At 34.1% G+C, this 27,783-nt stretch overlaps 3 protein-coding genes across 3 annotated transcripts in view; 2 read left to right on the forward strand and 1 right to left on the reverse strand.

Moving 5' to 3' along the window:
- The window catches only part of LOC132563656 (dual serine/threonine and tyrosine protein kinase-like), a 48,470-nt gene extending 39,230 nt beyond the window's left edge, over positions 1-9,240 (forward strand). The window contains exons 10-13 of the mRNA XM_060228394.1: positions 1,874-2,029; positions 3,587-3,677; positions 4,135-4,384; positions 5,245-9,240. Of these exons, the coding sequence (XP_060084377.1) occupies positions 1,874-2,029; positions 3,587-3,677; positions 4,135-4,384; positions 5,245-5,483 (736 nt within the window). The 3' untranslated portion in view covers positions 5,484-9,240. The remainder of the gene's footprint in view (positions 1-1,873; positions 2,030-3,586; positions 3,678-4,134; positions 4,385-5,244) is intronic.
- Positions 9,241-12,657: 3,417 nt separating this feature from the next.
- Positions 12,658-16,586, reverse strand: LOC132563653 (NADH dehydrogenase [ubiquinone] 1 alpha subcomplex subunit 12-like). Its single transcript, XM_060228392.1, has 4 exons — positions 16,474-16,586; positions 15,934-16,016; positions 13,397-13,472; positions 12,658-12,898 (listed from the first exon to the last, which is right to left on the reverse strand). The coding sequence occupies exons 1-4, from the start codon at positions 16,557-16,559 to the stop codon at positions 12,730-12,732; spliced, it is 414 nt and encodes a 137-aa protein (XP_060084375.1). The 5' UTR covers positions 16,560-16,586; the 3' UTR covers positions 12,658-12,729.
- Positions 16,587-16,792: 206 nt separating this feature from the next.
- LOC132563649 (ankyrin repeat, SAM and basic leucine zipper domain-containing protein 1-like) overlaps positions 16,793-27,783 on the forward strand; it is a 55,950-nt gene continuing 44,959 nt past the window's right edge. Inside the window, exons 1-3 of the mRNA XM_060228388.1 lie at positions 16,793-16,930; positions 25,986-26,178; positions 26,840-26,962. Coding sequence (XP_060084371.1) covers positions 16,793-16,930; positions 25,986-26,178; positions 26,840-26,962 — 454 coding nt within the window. The remainder of the gene's footprint in view (positions 16,931-25,985; positions 26,179-26,839; positions 26,963-27,783) is intronic.

Genomic DNA, 27,783 nt, shown 5'->3' on the forward strand with positions numbered 1-27,783 from the left:
TAGCTACTCAGGATTTATATGTTCACAAGATGATAAACATAAAAAGTTGACAAGGATTATAGAACTACTAGATTTTGTTATGAAGGTTTATCAATGAAATAAAGTGCCAAGGAAAATTGTTATTTTTGAAGAACCATAAAATTTTATTCTCGCTAAAACAATTGAATTCAATTATGAATATACTGTTTTTATGAATGAAAAATTGGAACATTTATTTAATCGAAAACAAGTGTTAATAATACTTTTTAGCCTACCATCATCAGATGGTGGGCTATTCAAATCGCCCTGCATCCGTGGTCCATCCGTCCTGCCGTCCGTAAACAATTCTTGTTGCCACTATTTCTGGAAAAGTACTGGATTGATCTTTCTCAAATTTCATATGCAGGTTCCCCTTGGTCCCTAGTTGTGCATTGTACCTTTTTTGGACTGATTTGAATTCAAGATGGCCGCCTGGGAGTTTGAGAGTAAAAGTTTATTACTGCTTTTTCTGGGAAAGTACTTGATGGATCTTTCTAAAATTTCATATGCAGTTTCCCCTTGGTCCCTAGATGTGCATTGTACCTTTTTTGGACTGATTTGAAATCAACATGGCCGCTTGTCAGCAAACTTGGATTTTTGAAGTAAAAGTTTGTTACCGCTATTTCTTGGAAAGTACTGAATGGATCTTTCTCAAATTTCATATGAAGCTTCCCCTTTGGTCCCTAGTTGTGCATTGTACCTTTTTTGGACTGATTCGAATTCAAGATAGCCCATAGACGACCATCTTTGATTTTGAAAGTAAAAGTTTGTTAGGGCTATTTCTGGGAAAATACTTGATGGATCTTTCTCAAATTTCATATGCAGGTTCCCCTTGGTCCCTAATTGAGCATTGTACCTTTTTTGGACTGATTTGAAATTAAGGTGGCCCACAGGCAGCAATCTTGGATGTCGACAGTAATACAGTAGTTTGTTATCACTGTGACAGGATCCTTCTCAAATTTCATGTTTAGCTTCCTCTTGGTACCTAGTTAAGCATTGTCCCATATTTAAAATGATCTGAAGAACGAAATGGCCTATAGCTCTCCATCTTGGATTTGAACAGCAAGTAATTGTTTTATGGCTATTTCGTACCTACATGATCAGTCATTCTCAAGTTTCAGATTTTCTAAATTAAGTAAACATTGATAAATACGCTGTTTAGGGTATGTATACTAAACCATGCAATGAATTGAGTTAATGACATATGGGTTGACACATGAGAAGTAACAGAAGAATTAAAAATGTCAACAATTCCTAATATTTAAGTGTTGGTGTTACAAAAACATTAATGTAATAAAATAAACTTTAAAATTCAAAAAACAAAAAAAAAAAATAGTTTTAAAAAACTTTGAACTTTTATTATACTTGTCGCGCTCTTGTACATGTGCATCATTTCATCATCATCATCATCATCATCATCATCATCATCATCATCATCATCATCATCATCATCATCATCATCATCATCATCATCATCATCCATTTTGAATTGAATAAGTATACAACTTAATAAAGGGTGTTCATTTTATCACTATATCCCTATAAAAATATCTTGTGCCATCATTGAGTACATTCAATGAAGACCAGTTCATGAACATTTACAACACCTGCAACAAAAAAAACAACAAAAAATAAACAAATCTTCAAGAACTGAAAACAGATCTTCAGATGGCGGGCGCCAAGATCCCACTGGGATCTCTTGTTAATTCAATAACAGGAATTTTCTTTTAACTTTACCATTTCATCATTTGAGGGGGAAAAAACAAGTCTTAAAAATGGATATTAAATCATTGTTGAAATTTTGAAAAAAAAAATAGTTCCATTAGAAATGGATGTAAAATGATTATATCAACAGGAACATTCCACCACATGAACGAATTGTGGTACTGAGGGGATCCGTAATAGACTACATGTATGGCGGGGGAACCAGTCCTGCCGTTCTCCTCATCATGGACCGACTTCAGCGGGATCTATATGCAGCTATCAAACAAGGCCTAGACTGGGTCAGCAGGTCAGAATTATTACTTACTGATGATCAAAAGCGGTGACCTTGATTGGGTCAGCAGGTCAGAATTATTACTTACTGATGATCAAAAGCAGTGACCTTGACTGGGTCAGCAGGTCAGAATTATGACTTACTGATGATCAAAAGCAGTGACTTAGTCTGGGTCAGCAGGTCAGAATTATTACTTACTGATGATCAAAAGCAGTGACTTAGTCTGGGTCAGCAGGTCAGAATTATTACTTACTGATGATCAAAAGCAGTGACCTTGACTGGGTCAGCAGGTCAGAATTATTACTTACTGATGATCAAAAGCAGTGACTTAGTCTGGGTCAGCAGGTCAGAATTATTACTTACTGATGATCAAAAGCGGTGACCTTGGTTGGGTCAGCAGGTCAGAATTATTACTTACTGATGATCAAAAGCAGTGACCTAGACGGGGTCAGCAGGTCAGAATTATTACTTACTGATGATCAAAAGCAGTGACCTTGACTGGGTCAGCAGGTCAGAATTATTACTTACTGATGATCAAAAGCAGTGACCTAGACAGGGTCAGCAGGTCAGAATTATTACTTACTGATGATCAAAAGCAGTGACCTAGACAGGGTCAGCAGGTCAGAATTATTACTTACTGATGATCAAAAGCAGTGACCTAGACAGGGTCAGCAGGTCAGAATTATTACTTACTGATGATCAAAAGCAGTGACCTAGACGGGGTCAGCAGGTCAGAATTATTACTTACTGATGATCAAAAGCAGTGACCTTGACTAGGTCAGCAGGTCAGAATTATTACTTACTGATGATCAAAAGCAGTGACCTAGACAGGGTCAGCAGGTCAGAATTATTACTTACTGATGATCAAAAGCAGTGACCTAGACAGGGTCAGCAGGTCAGAATTATTACTTGCTGATGATCAAAAGCGGTGACTTAGTCTGGGTCAGCAGGTCAGAATTATTACTTACTGATGATCAAAAGCAGTGACCTAGACAGGGTCAGCAGGTCAGAATTATTACTTACTGATGATCAAAAGCAGTGACCTAGACAGGGTCAGCAGGTCAGAATTATTACTTACTGATGATCAAAAGCAGTGACCTAGACAGGGTCAGCAGGTCAGAATTATTACTTACTGATGATCAAAAGCGGTGACTTAGTCTGGGTCAGCAGGTCAGAATTATTACTTACTGATGATCAAAAGCGGTGACTTAGTCTGGGTCAGCAGGTCAGAATTATTACTTACTGATGATCAAAAAAGGTGGATGTCTTTGTAGAGTATTAATGTAAAAAAAGTTATTAATGAATAAGAACACTGCTATTATGTGACATAAGTGTTAAAATACCAGTGGGTTCACTTCAGAGTAGACTAAAGATAGGCGAGTGTGAAATTCATTAAATATTTTAAATTTGAAAGCAGTGAACAGCTATTTAAATCACAGGCAAGGTGTGCCAGTCCCCTAAGGATTTATCCCCCTTGCTTCTGATGGTCTTTAAGTATTTGGGAAGAAGTGAACTTAAACAGATCAGTGACAAAGTGTGTTGTGTATAATAACTGTTGATCTTATTTTACAGGCTGCAGGTGTCAATAGATGTTGTAGAGGGAATTCGCTTCCTACACAGTCAAGGTCTTGTACACAGGGACATTAAACTCAAAAATGTATTGGTAAGTATAGATGTTGTGGAGGGAATTTTCTTAAAACACCATCAGGATATCGTATACAGCAACATCGATCCCAAAAATGTTGCTGAAGCTGTTGTGGATTGAGTCTTTTTCCTACAGTCAGGGTCTGCCTCCTCAGTTTTTTTTAATACATATACCTTGGTACTTTTACATTGTGGAGGGAGCTTATTTGAGGATAAATACGGTTAAGATGTAAAACTCAATAATGCAGCGAAAGGTTTAGATAATGTAAAGGGAAGCATCTCACTGTTTTGATTTCATAACATTTCATTTCATTTATTTGCAATTATGGAACCATGGCTAAATAGACTAATCAATTGTTAAGAATAATTATTCTAAGAATACTGAATCCCTGATTTTTCTCTCCTGATGAGTAATTGTAAAATCACATTTCAATTCTTAGTTTTGAAGTTATAGATTTATTTTGTTTGATTGACAGCTGGACAACGAGAATCGTGGTAAGATCACAGATTTGGGATTTTGCAAGCCGGAGGCTATGATGAGCGGCAGTATAGTAGGCACGCCCATCCATATGGCACCGGAACTCTTCTCTGGTCGCTATGACAACAGTGTAGATGTGTATGCCTTTGGTATTCTGTTCTGGTATGTGTGTGCAGGGCATGTCAAGCTTCCCAGTGCATTTGAAAAGTGTGATAACAAGGACCACCTTTGGACATCAGTGAAAAAGGGTGAGTTACAACATAAAATTGGTTTTAGCCGGGATGATATTTTTCACTGTTTTGCAGTACATATTGTGATCATGAAAATATAATTTATGAAATAATGAGACACACATGTATTAAATACTGGTATCCTTTAATACCCAGATCATGAAATTTTAATTCATTGAAATATTATTTGGTCATTTTGAAAGAAAATTATATATATCAATTTCCTACTTTTGCAAAAGAAATACACTAATTATGAACTGATGTGACACACCTGAAGAATTACACTGATTATGAACTGATGTGACACACTTGAAGAATTACACTGATTATGAACTGATGTGACACACCTGAAGAATTACACTGATTATGAACTGATGTGACACACCTGAAGAATTACACTGATTATGAACTGATGTGACACACCTGAAGAATTACACAACAGGAATAAAGACAATAGTTGGCTTCAGGAGTTACATCATCGTAGTAGTTTCTACAGGATTTGAAAATATAAAATTTCATCAATGATCATAAAAATCTTGTTCACATTTTTAGTTTTAGATCGCTAGAGTCAGGCAAGGATGAAAAAATGTTTTAATGAAATAAATATACTTGTAAGATTCTACACATACTGTTAATATTTCATTAAATTTTTCAGAATAGGAAGATATACATTAACATTAAGTTGGTTTGTTGGTTCATTACAGGTTTTTTTCTCTTCTTGACTCGTCCTTTTTCTAACAGTTGTCTCACAAACGATATCAGTGTTCTGGTGAGGTGTGTAACATAAGAGTAACAAAACCTAAGGTTATACTCCAAAGTTTGAAAATAACCTTCAAAAGTTGTTTATTTTAATCATGTTATTTGATTTTTTTGCGAAGGTCTACGTCCAGAGAAGCTTGCAACTTTTGATGCTGATTGTTGGAATCTGATGGTGGAATGCTGGGAAGGTGAGCCCTTGAAGCGCCCTCTATTGGGAAATGTTGAAACCCGTCTTCAAAAGATTCATGAACACTTCTGTAAAATACAGCCAAGATCAGATTCACCATTGGCTAAGAAGGGAGATAATCGATCTCGAAGAATTTCAGGAACACGGTCAAGGCTGCAATCCAATCAGTAATATAAGCTTTGTCAGCTGTGTAAGATCTTAGTGACCTCGTTCTGACATCCATTAACTGTCCTTTTCTTAAAATCATTGACAGAGTTTTAAATGAAGACAAGGATCATATTTCTTTCCAATGTGGTTTATGTATTAACTAGTGGAAACTTGTCAATTTCTGCTTAACATGTGTTGCAGATAGCTGTCTGACTTTTGTTAAACAAATTAACTGTGTCTCATTGTGCAACAAAAGACCAAATGGAAGGTGTAATATTTTAAGGATGTTGTTCACAGATTTTTAGCCCACCATCATCAGATGGTGGGGTATTCAAATCGCCCTGCTTCCGTCGTCCATCCGTCCGTCCGTCCGTAAACAATTCTTGTTACCGCTATTTCTGGGAAGGTACTGGATGGATCTTTCTCAAATTTCATATGCAGGTTCCCCTTGGTCCCTAGTTGTGCATTGTACCTTTTTTTGACTGATTCAAATTAAAGATGGCCGACAGGCAGCCATCTTGGAGTTTGAAAGTAAAATTTTGTTACCGTTATTTCTGGGAAAGTACTGAATGGATCTGTCTGAAATTTCATATGCAGGTTCCCCTTGGTCCCTAGTTGTGCATTGTACCTTTTTGGACTGATCTGAAATCAAGATGGCTGACAGGCAGCCATCTTGGATTTTAAGAGTAAAATCTTGTTACCGCTATTTCTGAGGAAGTACTGGATGGGTACTTCTGATATTTCATAGGTATTGGTTTCCCTTGGTCCCTAGTTGTGCATTGTACTTTTTTTGACTGATTTGAAATCAAGTTGGCCCATAGGCAGCCATCTTGGATGTCGACAGTAATACAGCACAAGCATATTTTCTTTGATATTCTATCATATTGATTCAAGACCATGTCCATTATCCACCTGTAACTGACTGCTATCTAATAATACTTTGGGATTTTTTCAAATGATATTTGCTAATAGGTGCTTAATAAAAATATCTTGTGCCATCATTGAGTACATTCAATGAAGACCAATTCATGAACATTTACAACACCTGTAACAAAAAAAAAAAAAAATATTTAAACAACTCATTAAGAACTGAAAACAGATCCTGAAATGGTGGGCGCCAAGATCCCTCTGGGATCTCTTGTCCTTTAAAATACAATTTCATCATATTAACCTGATATTAGACATTATCATGACCAGCTCAAATCATTATAAAAATTATGTGTCAAAGTTTGTATGTTAATGAATATATTTCAGCAGTAATCTTATGTTTATTCAGGTTGATAGTGTTGCACTAAAACATAGCTAATTGCTATTTGCTGTTCTTGAATGGTGTTCCCAATAGCGATTGATCATTGTTTTTAACAAATCCATCATTGTACTGGTTTCCCAAAAAGCGAAAATGCAAAAAAATTTGATTATCTATTATTCTTAATGATTCTTCAAAACATAATGTTAAGCATCTGTGACTGTGAAGAACACTGAAGCTTGTAGGTGCTGTAAAACAGGTTTATCACATTGTCATGGGTTTATTTGAAAATTGTAGATTAGCTCACAGTTGTTGATGTCCTACCATCGAGAGATTACACTGAAATATTGTTGACCGTTTTATTGTAAAAAGTGTTCTCGTTACAGGATAATGTCACTTGATCTGACAGAATGCTTCTATCTTTGTTCTAATTTATTTGATAGATAATACCTGTGTGTTTGTTATATATATATGTTCATTTATATATAATTTATTTACATGAAATGTGTCATTGTTTCACTGTAATATAGCTGTTGAGATTATAACGTCAGTGTTCCTGAATACCTTACATCTATGGAACATCTTACATGTACAGTCTGCTTTAGGATATATCCTAGGCTCTCGTCTAGGTTTATTTCCTTCTTTTCTGTATAAGTTAAGAGTTACCAATTTTAAGGATATATGCTACCTTGAGTTATTTCCCTTCAGTAATATTGACTGAAGTTATCTCCTTTCCTTAATTATTGTAACTTTGATTCCTGATTCGACTTGCCTTAAATGTATATACTATAATTTTTAATGGTATACTTGTGAGTTATGTTTGTGTTGTCTTTCATCAAAATTATTTTCAAAAATATTCCTAGTCTATTTCAACCCATAATTTGGAACTCACGAAAAAAAGTGCATGGAAGTATACGGTACCATGTAGTCTGGAGCTTTTAAACACTATTGAATTTGAAAACATGTTCAGTTCCTGCTATTTAGATTTAGAATCCTATTTATAGATCAATAAAGATCCTGTACATTTTTGTCAATTATTTCTTGACAAAAAGCAATTGCTTTTTTTTCAGTATGCAGATGACACAAATATTCGAATAAATAGAATAAAACTAATGACTTGAAGTTCCAGTGGTTACATAAAATGTCTTCACCATGGTAGTTTATACAACAGTGTAAATAACCTGACACTTAAGCATTGAACTGCTTTCACTTATGATATCAATTCTAACAGGGTAAGGGCAAATTCAATGAAGCAGTTCAATGCTTATATTTACTGTTTTATTTACTTATTTTTGTTTATTATAAGAGAACGTATTCTCAGTTTGCTGACATTATTTGCAATATTCCTACTCTGTTGATAGTTCATTAGTTGGTAACACACAAGTGACATTGATAAAGATACGTCCTAGCTGTGCCATACAATGGTAAATATTGTGAAATAATCATACATTGCATCAATTTTCATAGTTAATGAGAAAGAAAATTGCCAACACTTAGTGTTCAATATGTAAACCTCTCCAAACAATCTATACTAGAAAAATGTTTAAGAACAAAAACAAATCACTGGAATGGATATTTCAGAATTCGTGAATGTTTGATATCTTCTGTATCACTACGTGTTCTAAGCACACTCCATATCTGCAAGTCATTTATGTGTTATCAGTTTAGTTCATTGCTTCGACTAATGGCATTCACAGACTAGTAAACGCATTACAGCTATTATATATATAGATGTGCCATACTTACATGATACCTTTGTGTGTATTTGCTTCTAAAGCTTCATGCTTGTTATGTAAATGTGAATACAGGTGGTATGAATGTGAAAGTGGAGTGAATGTAACTGACACTATGTCACAATAGAATCATTTAACAGAAAGTTTGTACTAATGGGTATTGTACTGTTTATATAAATGTAAAATATCAATCTCTTCCTGGTTCTAGAAAAAGCTTTTTAGATTATGACATTTTGTAAGAAACAGAAACAGGTGTTTACGACTTTCTGTGTATTTCACTCATCAGTGGCTTCTCTCAGAGTACCTTGGATCATGAAGTGATCACTGAGTTTATCTTGCCAGTGAACTATCTTTCCTTATTTGTCCACTCTGTTAATTGAGTTCAGGAGTTCAGATACATTGATGGAATTGACAATATATCTGTATCACCCAGGTGTGCAATTCATTGCAGTAAGCTTCATGGAACTTTAGGTTAAAGATTGAAGTAAATTTTCAGTTAATTTTCTGTGTACTGTTCATTTAAAACAATATATCTAGAAATATTATTGAATCATGTAAAAGTCACCTTGATCATGACCTCAAGGTCATTGGAAAAAAGGGCAAAGCAGAAAAATGCATATTGGCATACAGAAGATTTTTTTATTTTGAAAATATGCTTTTGAAATTAAAACTACAACTTCTTGTACAATATTTTTGTATGGTTGTTATCACATTTTGTGTGTGAAATGACTATAATGCAGAGGTTGTCTTTTATACAAATATTATACATATGTATTAAAAATGCTTCCAATAGTTAGTATTGCTCTACATATTGTAAATAAATTACATGATGATATATAGTGTCTTTTGTTGTCTTGTCATTTACTTCCATAAACCAAAAGAATATTGGTACGGTGTAGATCATTTTGGATACAAGGAACACAATGGAAAATGTTTACTTGAGCACAATAAAGAATATTCAAAACATTTTCAATAAAGTAAACGATGTGATTAAAATTGTATATGACTCGTGTTATATATCAATATTTAATTGACATATTACAGTCTGATAGTCCTATTACAGGTAGATGCTAAATACCTGTATTTATCCTGCAACACTGATCTCCCAGAGTTACTTCCCTTCATTTCACATTATCAGTATAGTGACAAGCTTCTTACTTCCCTTCATTTCACATTATCAGTATAGTGACAAGCTTGACAGCCAATGGAGGCTGAGAATGATTAATACACTTTTGGATCTGTCGCAAGAAAATGATGGAGAAGCCTTGATATGTGAAATTGAAGAGGAAGAATCAAGATATTTAACCAGTGATAAACTGTTTACACTAGAAAATGTTCTTTGTATGGTTACAAACCGTGTTAATTACATGTCAGGCATGCTCACTGAACATCTTCTTTCAACACAATAATCCTAATGGGTTTGTATCGTTTACCTTTCCTGCAGCTTATGAAGGGAAGACTTTATTTTCGGTTTTGTTTTGTCCCCAACAGACTTTCCTTTCTTTTCAGTATGGATATAAGTTGAAATAACATGGCCCCTGGTCTCTTGGGTACTTAAGTTTGCTTGAAGATTGTGACCTAGTCAGTTGGTCAGGATACTTCATTCAAACTTCAATCTCTTCATTTCATTTGCTACACTATCACAACTCTTGGCTTTTCAGGTTACCCTACCCAGACTTTTTGTGACTTATTGTAATGACTTTGTCGCCATGCGTCTTCTGGTGACTTATTGTAATGACTTTGTCGCCATGCGTCTTCTGGTGACTTATTGTAATGACTTTGTTGCCATGTGTCTTCTGGTGACTTATTGTAATGACTTTGTCGCCATGCCGTTTTCTGGTGACTTATTGTAATGACTTTGTCGCCATGTGTCTTCTGGTGACTTATTGTAATGACTTTGTTGCCATGTGTCTTCTGGTGACTTATTGTAATGACTTTGTCGCCATGTGTCTTCTGGTGACTTATTGTAATGACTTTGTTGCCATGTGTCTTCTGGTGACTTATTGTAATGACTTTGTCGCCATGCGTCTTCTGGTGACTTATTGTAATGACTTTGTCGCCATGCGTCTTCTGGTGACTTATTGTAATGACTTTGTTGCCATGTGTCTTCTGGTGACTTATTGTAATGACTTTGTCGCCATGCGTCTTCTGGTGACTTATTGTAATGACTTTGTCGCCATGCGTCTTCTGGTGACTTATTGTAATGACTTTGTGGCCATGTGTCTTCTGGTGACTTATTATAACGACTTTTTTGACATGCATGATCTGGTGACTTATTGCCATGACTTTTGTATGATGTCATGTGTCTTCTGGTAATTTATTGCCATGACTGTTATGTACATGCAATGAAAGCATTTTTTTTTTGGAAGTCCTGGCCCTTTGTTGGATATTTATTCACATCATCATTTGAAGGCTCCAGTACATTGACATGTACCAACATGTGTCTATCATTTTTTCAGAAGATTTTTTTTAAGATTTAAATACATTTGGCACAGCTGACTTTGGGTCCAGGTCATTCACTTGCAGAAAATTAAATCTGTTTATCCAAGCATTTTACTTTCCCAATTACATATTCGTCTTTACTGGATGTCTGTCTAAAATTAGAAAATGCTTAGGTTTGTTAAGGCGTATACATTCCTATCTTCCCATTCAAGGTAGAATGAAGTTTTACAACTCATGTATTTTTCCCCATTTTATTTATTGCTGTACTGTATGGTCTGGATGTGATGCAAATTATATGGGTGGATTATATAAAGCCCAGAAACAGGCAGTAAGAGTTATACTTGATGTGTCATATGATACAACTTCCTGATATGTTTTCTGTTTTAAAATGGCTTCCAATTGAAAAATATTTTAAATTCAAGAGAATACGTATGTTTTACAAATGTATTCATGGATTTGTGCCAGATTACTTAAGCCACAATATCAAAGTACCAGGTTCTCCGTGGCAAAAATTGTTATTATTCCTAAGCACAGAACTACATTTTACTAAAAACTTTTTATATCTGGTGCTCAGGACTGGAATAGTCTACCCAGTCTTTTAAAAGACATTCAAAATTTGAGTTCTTTTAGAGACCAACTAGTTTATTACTTTTGGAATTCTTAACTGTTCTTTTTAATGCAAATTTTCCTCTTTTAATCTATGCTATATTAACGTATATCCTGGTAATTTTTACTTTTTGCTATGTTAGCATATATGTATATACGGCTTAAAGCCATTAATTGACAAATCAAATTAGCACAAATATGTGTTTGTGCTATCTGTGATAATCTTAATTAATACTGACTGTGATGTTATAATGCCTTTCACTATTATAATTTTGGATGTATTTTAGTCTCTGATTGTGATATCGTGTCAAGTTTACTAACTTGAGGACCATGTGGTAGATTAGCCTTTGGCTAAACATGTATTATCCTCTTTAAATGAAGTCTATTATTATTATTATTATTATGCCTCTGGGTTTGGGGTCAATTAACACATTTGATCTGTGACCTTGAGAATGGATTAAAGAAATTCCTTTGAATAAAACTAATAGCCCTTCATCTCTGTATTTAATGATGAAGATAATGACAAATTTTAATACCTTGGCACCCTAAGAATTTTGGAGAAGATTTTTCAATTGAACTTGACAACTCTTCATTCCTGAATACTAATGGGCCAATATCATGACCTTTGACTGAAGGTTATTGAGAAGTTATTTAAACATTTCAATGCATTGGACACACTTGATCTCCAATAAGGGTCAAAATCATTCATTTTAACAAACTTGAAAGTCATTTATTGAAGCATAATATCTTAAGTTCAGCACTCTTTGCTACAGAGAGAAAGCTGTTTACAAGACAAGATGCCCAATGGGCCTGCATCATTCACTTGGTATATCCCAAATATCATGCCTCTAGGACTTTTTAGTTCATGATAAGTCATTTAAATGTGACCTTGAAAATAGGTCAAGGTCATTTCTTTTCACAAACTATGTCAAGCTTCATCCTGGGAACATACCAACCAGATATCATGCTTTTTGGACTTTAACTTCATGAGAAGAATCTATCAAAAATTTAATAAATGTTTTAACAAATTTTACCCCATTAAGCCAAATGAGCTAAAAAATTTGATGCCAGCCTAACAGAAGGAAGAGGGACACTGCATAATGGTACAAACTTAATTGCCCTTTTAGCAAGTATGGTTAGCTAATAACACTAACAAATTATAACACAAATGAACAATTCCTTACAATTGTATTTATATAAATTTCACAGAAACACACATTTGTCTATTCACACATTCAAGCTGCTATGCTTTCGGAGGTACCCAGCTTTGAATCTTGGGCTTGGCTGTACTGTAAGGTACATATTCACCACTGGTACCTGTCATGTTTTCTGTGTGTTCAGCAAACCATGCCCTTTCTTTTGGAGGAACCTTGTTGGGTGGGTTATCTGTGGTGTAGTGAAGCCATCTGTGCCTGTAAACAGAAATGTGTGTACAGTGAAACTTGACTAGTACAACAAATCTTACATAATAACTTCAGTTCTCGAACAACTGTATGTGCAGTAGTCCTATCTGGATTAAGTACAAGACTCTTAATACTTCAATAAATATGGAAGAAGTAAAGCATATTCAGCTGCAGAATGATTGATCGGAAGGATACCCAAATCTCCATCCTAAATAATAGCTCCTGTTGATCTCAAATGGAAATACTACTTCTATTGATCATCATCAGATAATAATGTTATACAAAATTTGATATTTCCATAAGAAATTCTGATAACAATTTTCAGTTGTCAAATACAAGTCGTCAGTCTCAAAATCCCAGAACTAAGAACCAAGACTTACATCTAAAACTAGAAAAAGTTTCACCCAGTTCTCCTCTAGAAATAATGATATCAAACATTCATTTTCAAAATTCACATTAGCTGCCTATCACTGCTGGTACATGACTAGGTGAGCACTGTGTACTTACCATTCTGCTGGAACCTGACTGGGATCTTTATCAAAACCTACAACTTGAACATTATAGTGGACAACTCGATTTCTTCCTACAAAGAAAAATTGATAGCAATGATAAGCAGTCAATTAAAAAATTTCTGAATGCTACAAATCTTCTACAATCTAAGGCTCTCATAAAGGGCATCATGCTGAACATTTGACTTCCTTTTCAATAATACAAAATCACACCCCTCACCCCTCCCCAAACCCAGGTAGGACATTGTTTCGATTCTTCAACAAATCATCTTTCCTGATGAACCACTTTCATACATTTTAATGTTTTTATAAAATTATCTCCCTTTAATACTAACTGATGATTTTAGTGTCTGCTGTTGCCAGTTTTGGATCCTTAAGTCTTAGATTTACTTTTTTGAAAAACAAAATTTGAGCATCAATCACACTCTGACCTTGTCAATCAAATTTGTGTTGAGAAAATGATCCAACAAAAGATTAATAAAGTGCCATATGCTTATCAGCTACGAAAATCTCCATGCAGAAGATTCCATGTGTTCAATCAACCTTTAAATAGCTTAAAGAGTTTTTGCCATGATTTTTCATAATTTCTGAGTAAAATAATGCAATAATGTATTTAGTCTGTGGTATCTCTCCCAGCACACAGGCGACTGCTCGTCCCATCCACTTAGTTTATTCAGGTTAATATTTTCTATGTGAAACAGGTTACATGATATGTGATGTCAAAGTGTTACTCTATTTACTGAATAAGACACTGTTATACAGGGCACACCTACAAATGCTCAAATTTGTTTTAAAGTGAAATCTACTGTTTTTTTATAGTTATAGTTTACATAATGATGTATGACATATAATTTACATAATGATGTATGACATAAAAATAAAGTGTTTTTTCTTTAATCTTATCTAATTTGTTTCGAAAGGGAAGCAACAACCAAACTTTGCTTGATATATGTAGTTTATGTGAACAACTGAATCTGATTCATAGATTCCAGAATAACTACAACTAATTGTTACTTTTCACTAGATTTTGTCACCGTGTGAAATTTGGTGATAGCAAACGACACAATTGATTGTTAAATAATGCACCTTATTGTATCATGGTATTCTACAGGCAATTATACACATCAGAATCAAACTGACGACAACAACCTAAAACAAATCATTTTTGTCACATTTCAAAATATCTCCAAGTAACAATTAAAATGATATATTTCAAGACCAAATCCAACTGATTTTTTTTTCGTAATACTTGTGGTGGGAAATGGATAACCAGAGACATCTCTGTCGAAGCAACCCCTCCAGACAGACGACAGCAAAAGTGACATTCTAACTTGTGGTACTATTTAGCTCTCACGTAATTAACTACAGGTGTTCAGTGGTTGTTTGAACCAATTATAATCACAAGGTAATCAAAAAGGAACATGTTCAGGTTCCTCTGTCTTGACATGTACAACATCTTGTCCTACTTGTGGACACACACTACATTCATCTGTCAAAAATATTATGGATATATTTTAAATCAGTCATTTCACCTCAGAGATATTTCCTAACAGTAAATTATATATAAAAAAAACTCAAAAAATATTATGTACATGTAAATATCAAAATCAGGACTTTTGTAAGCAAATATTATCATAACATTTCCAAAATGCCAATCAAAGCATTTTCGAGATGTAGACATTTTTATTTTTAAAAAAATGGATTTTCAACAACCAAAATCTTTCAAGTCATTTACTTGATATGCTAAACTGTTGCTGGGATTCATATTTTTCATTAATTAGTCCTGGATATCTGCATAATTCTCTTGTTTGCAATATGACTGTTGACACAAATACACATGTATAGAACCAAGTACATGTGTCGATCATGTGTATGTGTGTAAATACCTATGTTTCAAAACAATTTATTCATGTATTCAGAGATGTTATGACGTTCAGGTTTAATTGAATATTGCCGACTCACAATCTTTCAAAGTAGATTTTCCACAAGTTTGGTTTTATTTAAACTGTTTTATTTGCTTAAGTTTTTGTACAACCATATACAGAGTTTAGATAAAGTAGAAAATTTCACTTTCATTCGAGGGTATTGTGGAAAAACGGGAGCATATGAGAAGTGTCTGCCTTCTACACAACTGTTTACATATTAGACACGTTCAGTAACACTTTGAAATGTCGGCAGAACACTGAAGACATAAAACCTGTATACCAACCAACACTTTGATGTCACATGTACCATATGACCGGTCACATAATTAAAGTTCTCACTCATGCACAAAGAATACTTTCAACTGCCTAATAACAGATATTGAGACAAACTTGAGCAGTGCCATATCGATGGTAGTACTATTTAGATGTAACAGAACTTAAAAAAAATTGTGGCCAAAATCCTTTTAGTAATTTAGAAGAGAATATAATGATGCCTATATATGCCGTCTAAATATTACATTATTAGGTTACTTTATTTCATTAACTTTGGTATGAAGGATTTTATGTGAAACACTTTCAGACAAAACTGCTACATGTGTGTATAACTTACCCAGAAAATAATTATCATTTTCATAATATTTGTTACCAAACTTGTCTTCACCAACGAAATGCAATTCTTTTACATCATCAGTCCTACAAATAAAAAAATAAGTTAAAATATAATTGAGCAAAACTATTTGTATATTTAAAAACATTTTATTTTCCACTTCTATTTTTTATGTACTATATGTATTTTAATTAGAACATTTCTACAGATGTCAGATAAAAATATCACAATGAAACATCATAACAAACAGTCCGACAGTTACTGTAACTGACATTAATTGGTATACACAGTCATTTATGTATAATCTTCATATAAACTTCACTTATTTTACAACAATTGAGAAAAAAGTTATTTCAACTAATCACTCTTAATTTAATCTTTTACGAAACACATCCTGTATTATACCCAGTTCTTAAAATTTAGTAAGTGTGACACCTGTAATATGCTAAGCATGATCAAATTGATGCCCATATGCAGAGTGGAGCACGTAAGTGAAACCAAATTCGCATTACTAAATATCGAAGAAAGACAATGAATCCTTACCAAAATGATGTCTCTAAAGCTCTGATAATTCCTCCGTTATTTTTAATACATCGCAGGAGGTTATTAAATTTGCTAACCAAAGACATCCTTCCTTCCAACAGCAGAAGGTTTTGTATATGCCTACGGACTTCAAGGACAACGGTTGGCTATTGGATAAAAATTATTGAAATCGATTTATATTTTCAAAAAGAAAAAAAAATTATGCCACTTTATCAATAGGACATTATTGAGATAAAGTTATATTGCTTCCACCATGAAATCAAAATTTACTATAAAACATTAATAGTTTTTAAAAAATGAAACTCTGCAGAAAATACCAATGGCGGCCTCCTTGAATGCCATGCCCGGTGGAATAGAAGAAGATTTTGACGAAGATGATGACGATTTATGTATTGACGATGATTATATTGTGCAGAAGAAGCCTGCATGGGATCCATTCGAAAGTTCTGGAATATGTGTAAGACTAGATTGCTGTCTTATTTTTTCAAGCAGGAAATAATTTTCATATGGGAGTTCTGAAGTTTATCGACATTTGTTGACAATTGACATGCAGTGACTTTGAAGTTTGACCGCAATCATAGTGACTTTTCAAGCAAGGGGTGTAGATCAATAAAGTTAATATGAAGTAGGCACTGCCTAAAAACGAGCGCAAGTTGGTCAAGAAGATGCACATTTTGAACAGCCTGATCCATGTTTACACTGAAGCGTGTTTTTTTAAATTTGTTGTATATTTCGCAAGGTTTGAACAAAACATCGACACATACAAATGTACCAATATATCATCATCAGCAGCAGCAGCAACACATCTTCTTCTAGAAAATATTGTATCACCATGATCAGGCGGTGATTTGGTGGCACAGTTGTAACACACTTGTCTATCACCTAGCCATTCAGGGTTTGATTCCCCGAAGGGATAGAAAGGATACAGATTTCCTCCCAAAGTTAGACCCCTCTCTTGCTTACAACAAGTGTGATTTTTATAAGTTGAAATAACAAAGTTTCCATATGTAAGTAAGTCATGCACATACAATCATACACCATGAAGGCAGACAAAGAAGAACAAAACAAAAGATGACAAGATAACGCAAAATGTGACACTTTCCCTTCGCGAAGCTGTTTAAAAGAAAAGCACACTATCATATATATATTAACATTACAACAAGTTAATTTCTATTTGTTATTTCTAATTGTTCCATACAAAGTATTGAAATAGAGAACTTCTACTAGAGTACTAGCTTGATGGCTGTACAATGTTTTGAGTATCGGGTAATTACCTTGAATGGTTTAAGATAACTGGTTTGAAAAAAAAGTTTTGTGGTTTGGCCTATGTTTCCATGGTAACAGAAAAAGTATTTAAATGGCAATCTTCCCCATAGCGAAAGAGACTACTATCTATTAAGTGTAAACAGTTTTGAGCAATTACCTTGTCAGAATATTGGCTCAGAAAAACTGAAATTTTGATGAGGGTCATCGGTTTCAATGGTAACAATAAATGTATTAAAAAGGTCACTGACATCATATCTAGACTATAACAATTGATGAAAAAGATCTTCAAAATAAATGCATAAGAGTTTCCCTTTTAGAGTTACAGATATTGCAGAAAGGACTTTCTATCATCTTTGCTGTAAAAAAAGAAAGGATTTTGTCAAAATATGGTGAAAGACAATATATTATAGTTCAAGTCGGGTTTGTAAAAGCGGTGCTAATATGTTTAACAAGTTTTCATTATTAAAATCACAATGTTCTCTCCCGTTTCCTTTTCTCTTCTCTTTGCTATTGAGAGTTTTCGTTCTGTTCATAAAATGCTTCAGAACCTTCGGTTTTTAAGCAATTTTAACTTGTCCTGGTAGCAAAAGGAGGGTAAAGTTATAAACACTGTTGATGCTATTCTGTTATACATTGTAATTAAGAAAATCAATATAAATATATATGTTTAAAAAAAATTCTTATGAAAGCCACAATATATTACATAAACTGCATTATTCTGGATTATTCAAGGAAAGTAATGAAAGGTGTCGAACATTAAACCGGAAATCAGGTACATCGGAGCACAATCGAGCTCAAATCTTGAATGGTTAAAATTGCTATTGTTATATACGTTTCAAACCATTAAAGTATATGTTTGTTGAATTTATCTGAATTATTTAAGACTTTTAGTATGATTTCATTTCTACATGAGAGCTTAAAACAATATTTTGTTGGTCTAAATAATTTTTAATCCATTCAACGGGTTGGCAGTTCTCATTGCGTGCTGCGGCACGTGCATTGTGAATAATGAAGTTCCTGCCACACTTCCGTTTAAAGTTAATCGTATGGGCAGGTTGTTTGAGTTGAATTATCACACACACACACAATACCATAAAGCGCTCACTATTAAGAGATATTTTATATCGTTTACCGATACAGAGTGTCAGTATTATTTTTGAAAAACAATGCAATTGCTCTAATGAAATAATAAAGTAATAAGTAAATAATGGACGCAAGCAAAACAAATGCCTCTTTATCCATATCTAAAGTTATATGATGATCGGGAGATGTTAGTTTCCTATGAAAATTCTAAGATTCTCAGTTATTACATATGTATAGCCAATTAAATGCTAAATAGCAAAAACATTTCACTATTTTCAAGTTGATATGACATCGAAAGTTTCCTCTTTATATATTGTTTCTGCGAAGGCGCACAATTTTTCTACTCCAAGGACACAGTATACATAATTCTCCATGTCATTTTTTTCTTTCTGCTTCGCTTCCTCATATAATGCTTTCTCTGCTTCTCTTTCACATTGTGTTAAGTCATTTCTTATTCCTATTGAGGAAAGTTGACTATGGTTTCTGATTTTTCTGATATTTCTAAAGTTCCTTTCTTTGGTTGTTGTGACTCAATATGAACTAGAATAGGCCGGCTGTTATTGGTTATGTCACTGGACTCTGGTCTCTTTCTCAATCATTTAATTTTTCTAGGCCTATCATTGTTTGACAATCCACAGACTTTAATAAATTTCCTACAACTTTAGCATCATCTTCCATACGTTTCTTTCCGTCGTGATGGGACTGTTCTGGAACTCCAAATAGAATTTCAGCAACTATTTCTCCTTTGCTTGTTGCAGATTTCTCAGATTTCAAGTTCATTTCCAGTTTAGCAATTAATACTTTTACCTCTCTTTCAAGTTCAGTAATTCTATCGTCAAATTCTTGCCTGATTTACCTACACCTCTCTTCTATTTTTCTGTCCGTGAGAATATTCTTTTCAACTGTCATTCTGCATGGTGGACAAAACCACATTGTATCTGATTTTGATAGGATGTCATATTTCTTTGAATCAAAATCTAGACATCTGATGCAGAAAAGGTCCTGGCAACAATCACACTTCATGTACTTCTTTGCTTCCTTCGAGCATATCTTGCAGTTATACTGTTCCTCCATCAATGCGTCTTTGAAGGACTCTTCCGAGTTGGATCCCAGTTGAGAAGCCGATTTCTTGCTACTTTTTGCCATTCAGGTTTTGCCTTTAGTAATGTTATCTGTTATTTCGCGTATATTTTTGTATCCACCAATTCACACTAAATCTAGGATGGTCTCCTGATCACTTCCATACTATATGTATCGATAATTACCTCCTTATCGGCTAATTGCTGATGAATATTACCCCATTGTCTACAGAGCATCCTCATGTATGACTGTATCCATGGCGTGACGTCACAATCAATCATTGAACAGCTGTTCAAGTAATTGTAAAATTAAATGGTCTCGACATCGGTTCCACTGCGCTATATATTTTGATGCAGCCATTTTGTTGATCTGTATTACGTCAACTTTAGACTGACGTGACCTGCAAGCTGTGACCATAAGTATTGGTAAAATCTGTGCATTTACAATTATAAATATCTCTAAAACTAAAAGAGCTACATACCTGTTAGTATCAGTACTTGTTTCTCTATCCTTGTACTCTAACTACTTAATCATTGTGGTTGAGACTTATAAGGGGCCTGTATCTAGTACACTGGCAGGTTATTACAGATGTCTTTTACAACATGGATTAGATCTGCTCAGTTTTGGATTTCATTTGAATGTCTCGCCAGTTGTTTTTGGTGGTTTTCCAGACATTTTCTATGATGTTTAAGGAATTTGAGACGGCCAAAGAAATATTCTGATATTATTCTGCTCTGTGGTTTCTCTCAACACATGACATGGGGTGTAGTCCTCTTGCAGAACTCAGGAGTTGTTTGGAAAATGTCTTAACGATCGCAGGCAAAAGATTATTATCTAAGATGGTAATGTACTTACCACCCTATATGTTCCCATCCATGGAAATTAGCAGGCCAACACCAAAGTAGGTGATACACCCCCTAAATATAACAGCATACCTGCCAAATTTCCGGATTCAGTCGGGAGTTTCTTTCATTTATCTCTTTTTTGTCTCTTTCTCTAACATATTAATAAAATGACATCTTGAAATTTTATGAGATGGTTAATATTATTTGTTCTTTGTTTCAATTAAACAAATTCTTTCAGAAGCATCATATTCAGAAGTACACATTCTTACTAACAACAGATAATCACCAATCTTAATATCTGTTATGTTGTGTGAGTTCAATGAATACTGGGAATCTAAATGAAAAAATTCCGACTTGATCCTTAATTGCGAAAAAAAGCAGATATTTTTTTCATTGTCATATGGTATTGTATCGTAATATTGTTCACACACTTTTCTACCTCATGAGAATTTTGAAAAGTTGGCAGGTTTGTAACCTAACCGAATATTTCTGGCATGGTTTTCAATGACTCCAATGCAATGGGGGTGTAACTGCTTGTTGTTTCAAAGCCAAACACTTTCCTATCTGTACCTATTGTAGTTTTGTCACTGAATGGTTTCACACTGTCCACTGCAGTTTTTTCCTGCAAAACAAAAGCTGTCGCTCACAATTCACTGGTCCAATTTTTATTTTCATTGTTTAAATTCAGATTAATATAGTCTTCTTACACTTCTAGATGACAAATTGTAGTGATATCATTTAAAATCTCTCTTCTGTTTGCTTTCACAATCAGAATCAAATAATATTTACAATGTGTACTTGTTTTTCTTGTCCTCCCACTTTTAGGTAAGTTTTCTATTTAATCCCACTCAAGGGGAAGGGGAATAACTCTAGTGAAATGTGATCACTCAAATAGATATACCCAATAACTTGTTTAGGTATTTATTTTAAGCTAAAAGACAGTCTGCAAGTGAAGTTACAGTCAAAAAACTGAATACCATATTGTTTTGGCCACTGACTATAGAACTTGGGTGGTTTTGGTTACTGTAACTTGTGGAACTTTGTGAAAAAAATAAAATCAATTCCATTCATCATAAAATATCATGGATATTTGTTTCATGGGCCAATTTTTGTACTTTCTCTTAATACTCTTTTTCCACTTGTCAAATATCCTCCCAGATATTATAGCCTATCAATTCATCATCCGCATGCCTTTACTTTTGTTGTCATCCATCAAGTGAATAAAAGTCAAACATGAATAATAGGCCTTGCCTCCTTGCAATTTTTTTGTAGTCTGTCACATTAGAAAATAGCATTATTTGAAAAGTTTGTGGTACAAAAAAGAACGTAAGAATTGTGTCTTAATTGGGAGAAAAAAGATAAAACAATAAAAACTGTAAACAATTAGAAAAGGTGCACACATAGACACAGATCTCCACCATTTATTTTACACTACAGTAAAACTTTGATGTGTTGAAGTTCAAGGGACCGTCGAGAAAACTTCGATACATCGGGACTTCGATTCTTGAATGGTGACCGTCCAACCACAAAAAATACACCTGTAAAAGATGTATATTGTGTCCGTTTGTGTTATATACAGAGTCCCTTATCAATATCTCGTGTTGATCGCTTGCATAATCTATCAAATGTCTGTTCGAACGCAACTTTGTCACAGAATATTTCGAGAGAATGACACGTTGAGATTGAGTAAAAACAACAAGCCATGAATTACAGTTCGTTTCGCATGTTTTACAATGCGTCAATTTCCAATAACATATACACACACATAGCGGTAAACATTTAACGTGTGTTCCGCACGTGTGTATCCCACACCATTTATCCTATCGAGCGTCGCCTGTGGACAAACAAACAATCATGCCATAATCACACCACTTAACGGTCGATGACTTGAGAATACAGCTTGTGTAGACAATCAGACATGGTCAGTGATTATTGTCACTTCGTGTCTAGCCTTGGCCTGGCCATTGTTCACGCTTCCGCCGAGGTGTGAAAACTGCCATGGGACATTCGAGTTTTCTCGTACAGGTAAATTTTTTGACTTCGATTCATGTGTTGTGATTTCTAATGGTTTCTTAACCTTGGGACCAGGAAAAAAGTTCGAAACAGCGAGAACTTCGATTCATAAAAGTTTGAGTCATAAATGTGAAATTAGTAGTATTATATAGGGGAAAAAATCGGGACTTGGCAAAAAATTCAGACATCGAGAAATTTGAATCATCAAAGTTCGACTCATCGAAGTTTTACTGTATTTTATTTTGATTTTTTTTTCATGGAAATATCATTTCCATTCTAAATGATGATTTCATGTAAAATTTGTTTACTTTCGGCCAACTGTAGGCTAACTCAAGCATCTCAGATTATCAGTGATGTCATTAGATATGGAGGTGTTGACAAGATACACATGTCTGTGCTTTCTAGTGAGTGAATTTGAGGTTGTTTTGTGTGTGGATATCTATAAGAAAAAACTGATGTTTCACTGATCACTTTATTGAATAGATTTCACAGTATGAACACATTTCAATACAATTATGTATTTGTTTGGTTGCAACTCATCGACTAAGTATTTCTTCTGAGATTATCAGGAGGTCTCAAACTAAGGTACCAATGATATCCCCATACTTAGGTATCTCTAAGCTCATCATCTATCAGACAATTCACCCTGGATCTTTAATCACGAGAGAAAGATCACAAATGAAATGTCATTTTTGACAGTTAAATCTCAAGGCCTAATGCAAGAAATTCAACAAGGCATTTAAATTTCATCATTTTGGAAGCAATGCTAATTTATCTGCATTAGCAGACTATTTTTTGTTTTATGACAGATCCAACTTTTTTGAATTCATCTTGTACTTGTATCAATTTATGATAAATAAAGGAGCAGATCCCAGCACCAAAACATTGGCAATACAACATTTTTCAGTTGTCTTTGATTGGCAATACAACATGTCTCAGTTGTCTTTGATTGACGATACCTCATGTCTCAGTTGTCTTTGATTGACAATACTTTGTATCTCAGTTGTCTTTGATTTACAATACTTCGTGTCTGTGTTGTCTTTGATTGACAATGCCACATGTCTGTGTTGTCTTTGATTGACAATGCTACATGTCTTTGATGTCTTTGATTGACAATACTACATGTCACTATTGTCTTTGATTGACAATACTACATGTCTATGTTGTCCAAAACCTTGACTGACAATACTACAAGTCTGTGTTGTCCTTGATTGACAATACTACAAGTCACTGTTGTCTTTGATTGACAATACTACATGTCTGTGTTGTCTTTGATTGACAATGCTGCATGTCTCTGTTGTCTTTGATTGACAATACTACATGTCTTTGTTGTCTTTTATTGACAATACTACATGTCTTTGTTGTCTTTGATTGACAATGCTACAAGTCTGTGTTGTCTTTGATTGACAATACTACATATCTTTGTTGTCTTTGCTTGACAATACTACATGTCACTATTGTCTTTGATTGACAATACTACAAGTCTGTGTTGTCTTTGATTGACAATACTACATGTGTTTGTTGTCTTTGATTGACAATACTACATGTCTGTGTTGTCTTTGATTAACAATACTACATGTCTTTGTTGTCTTTGATTAACAAAACTACATGTCTGTGTTGTCTTTGATTAACAATATTACATGTCTGTGTTGTCTTTGATTGACAATACTACATGTCTGTGTTGTCTTTGATTGACAATACTACATGTCTGTGTTGTCTTTGATTGACAATACTACATGTCTGTGTTGTCCAAGACCTTGATTGACAATACTACATGTCTGTGTTGTCTTTGATTGTCAATACAACATGTCTTTGTTGTCTTTGATTGACAATACTACATGTCTGTGTTGTCCAAGACCTTGATTGATAATACTACATGTCTTTGTTGTCTTTGATTGACAATACTACATGTCTTTGTTGTCTTTGATTGACAATGCTACAAGTCTGTGTTGTCTTTGATTGACAATACTACATATCTTTGTTGTCTTTGCTTGACAATACTACATGTCACTATTGTCTTTGATTGACAATACTACAAGTCTGTATTGTCTTTGATTGACAATACTACATGTGTTTGTTGTCTTTGATTGACAATACTACATGTCTGTGTTGTCTTTGATTAACAATACTACATGTCTTTGTTGTCTTTGATTAACAAAACTACATGTCTGTGTTGTCTTTGATTAACAATACTACATGTCTGTGTTGTCCAAGACCTTGATTGACAATACTACATGTCTGTGTTGTCTTTGATTGACAATACTACATGTCTGTGTTGTCTTTGATTGACAATACTACATGTCTGTGTTGTCCAAGACCTTGATTGACAATACTACATGTCTGTGTTGTCTTTGATTGTCAATACAACATGTCTTTGTTGTCTTTGATTGACAATACTACATGTCTGTGTTGTCCAAGACCTTGATTGATAATACTACATGTCTGTGTTGTCTTTGATTGACAATGTTGCATGTCTCTGTTGTCTTTGATTGACAATACTACATGTCCGTGTTGTCTTTGATTGACAATACTACATGTCTTTGTTGTCTTTGATTGACAATACTACATGTCTGTGTTGTCTTTGATTGACAATACTACATGTCTGTGTTGTCTTTGATTGACAATACTACATGTCTGTGTTGTCCAAGACCTTGATTGACAATACTACATGTCTGTGTTGTCTTTGATTGACAATACTACATGTCTGTGTTGTCCAAGACCTTGATTGACAATACTACATGTCTGTGTTGTCTTTGATTGACAATACTACATGTCTGTGTTGTCTTTGATTGACAATACTACATGTCTTTGTTGTCTTTTGATTGACAATACTACATGTCTGTGTTGTCTTTGATTGTCAATACAACATGTCTTTGTTGTCTTTTGATTGACAATACTACATGTCTGTGTTGTCTTTTGATTGACAATACTACATGTCTGTGTTGTCTTTTGATTGACAATACTACATGTCTGTGTTGTCTTTGATTGACAATACTACATGTATTTGTTGTCTTTGATTGACAATACTTTTGTCTATTGTCATGATCAGAACATCAGAAAGTTTAAAACCCAGGTAGACTGAATTACAAACTGAATTTTAAGTCTGAAACATAAGTAAACTCTCTTTTAACTGTATTATACTTATAGTATAAACAGAAAAGTTGTTAAAATCCATGTATATATGTACAATATGTATACTTGAAATTTTTTTTTTAATCTCTACAGAATGATAAAGACCCAGGATTAAGAAATGCTGGTGGATTTGGACGTCCTGCAAAACCAAAAAGTAATACTGGAAAGATTAGGAGAGATTTGAAGGGAACTACCAATAATGACACACTGTCGGTAGGGATGGATGACTATAGGACAGCTGCACTGAGAGACAATGTTGAGATGATAAAGTCATTAACGGAGAAAGGTAATAATTGTGACAGGTGTAGCCTAAAACACATTTTATAACTTTGGAACCTCACATCAAGGATGATAAAATCAGCATGAGCGTAGATTTGATGTTTTTTACAAGAAAACACACAAAGAATCTACTTGTGTTCTTATAAATACACCACAGTTTACAAAAATGTTTTGTATAAGTTAATAGCGTTAGTTGTGTATTTACACTTTGTATGAAATCTCGATTCAGTCTATGACTTGGTTCCTAATTCCCCAATATACAATATTTAGATACTTTAATTTCATATGTGCAAAGGGTATTCCTACCAATTATGTCTGCCAAAATTCAGCTGACCTTAGGAAAGATATTTTAATGCTGAGAATAGATTGTACTAAAGTCATTACAAAGAGTCCTAAAAAGGTACAAAACAGCCAAACATTTTCCAACTTCTACAAAATATCCTTAAAGCATAGAAAAGCAATCACATAGATAGCCTGAAGTTATATGCTTTTGATGTGTTTGTTTATTGTGTACGATTGCAGATCGATACCTAAGACATGAAACAATGTACTCCTGAAACATAATTCAGTCCTACTAGTGAATCAGTTTGATGTGTATATATATGTAGATATATCTGTTTGTAGATGTCAGATTGATCAAATCAGTGTAAAGTGTCCTTTTGTTTAAGGGTTTGACATAGATACAGAGCTCCGTGCGGGATGGACCGCACTAATGTATGCTGTCAATATGGCCAACTGTAGTGTCGTGGAATACCTGCTGAACAATGGAGCTAACCCTAACAGTCATGCAGGTACAGTATTCCTAATTAATTCATTTGAACAAACAAACAAACAAAAACAAAAAAAGAAAATTGAAACAAACATTTAAAAAAAAAAAAGAAACAAAAACATACAACTTTCTTTGTATATCTCTTAGTTTATCAAACGTGTACAAAAATTAACTATGATGGTCAACGTGTATTAGGAATTGGATACAAAATTAAAGTCATAATTAAGATCATTTTGGTGTTGATAAGACAAAAAGTTTTAGATAGTGTCAGAAGTACAAATTTTTGGGGTTTTTTGGGGTTTTTTTTTTTGCAATCACCTTCATCTGGCGTCATGCATCTGTAAGCATTTTAACATTTTTGACTTCCTTTCAAAAAATCAATAAAATTTTGCAGAAACCTTCCCTGGCCTAAGATTAACTGAATTTATGAATTATACTATCCCTTCCCCACAAGGGCCAGAGGGGTGAGGCCAAAAGGGGTAAAATTGACATAAATTTCAAAAATTTTCTTCTCAACAACCAGGTATGTTAGAATCAAATGCTTTTCATGGATGGAAGCATCTTAAGGTGCTTACTACAATTGTGAATTTCATGGCCCCAGGGTCTCACATTTCCCCGTGGGGAGGAGGTAAAGTTTACACTATTTTATAAAGGAAAACTATAATTTTGAGCATAATTTGTATAATTTCCATTTTAAATATTTGAAACTTGGTTAGAATTATGAGTGAAAGATCCTGACTGACCCCAAAGGGCGGGTTGGTGAGGCCAAAAGGGGTAAAATTGACATAAATTTCAAAAATTTTCTTCTCAACAACCAGGTATGTTAGAATCAAATGCTTTTCA

This window comes from Ylistrum balloti, unplaced genomic scaffold (genome assembly GCF_031769215.1).
Source record: "Ylistrum balloti isolate Yb309-2 unplaced genomic scaffold, AGI_CSIRO_Ybal_v1 Utg371810, whole genome shotgun sequence".
NCBI lineage: Eukaryota > Metazoa > Mollusca > Bivalvia > Pectinida > Pectinidae > Ylistrum > Ylistrum balloti.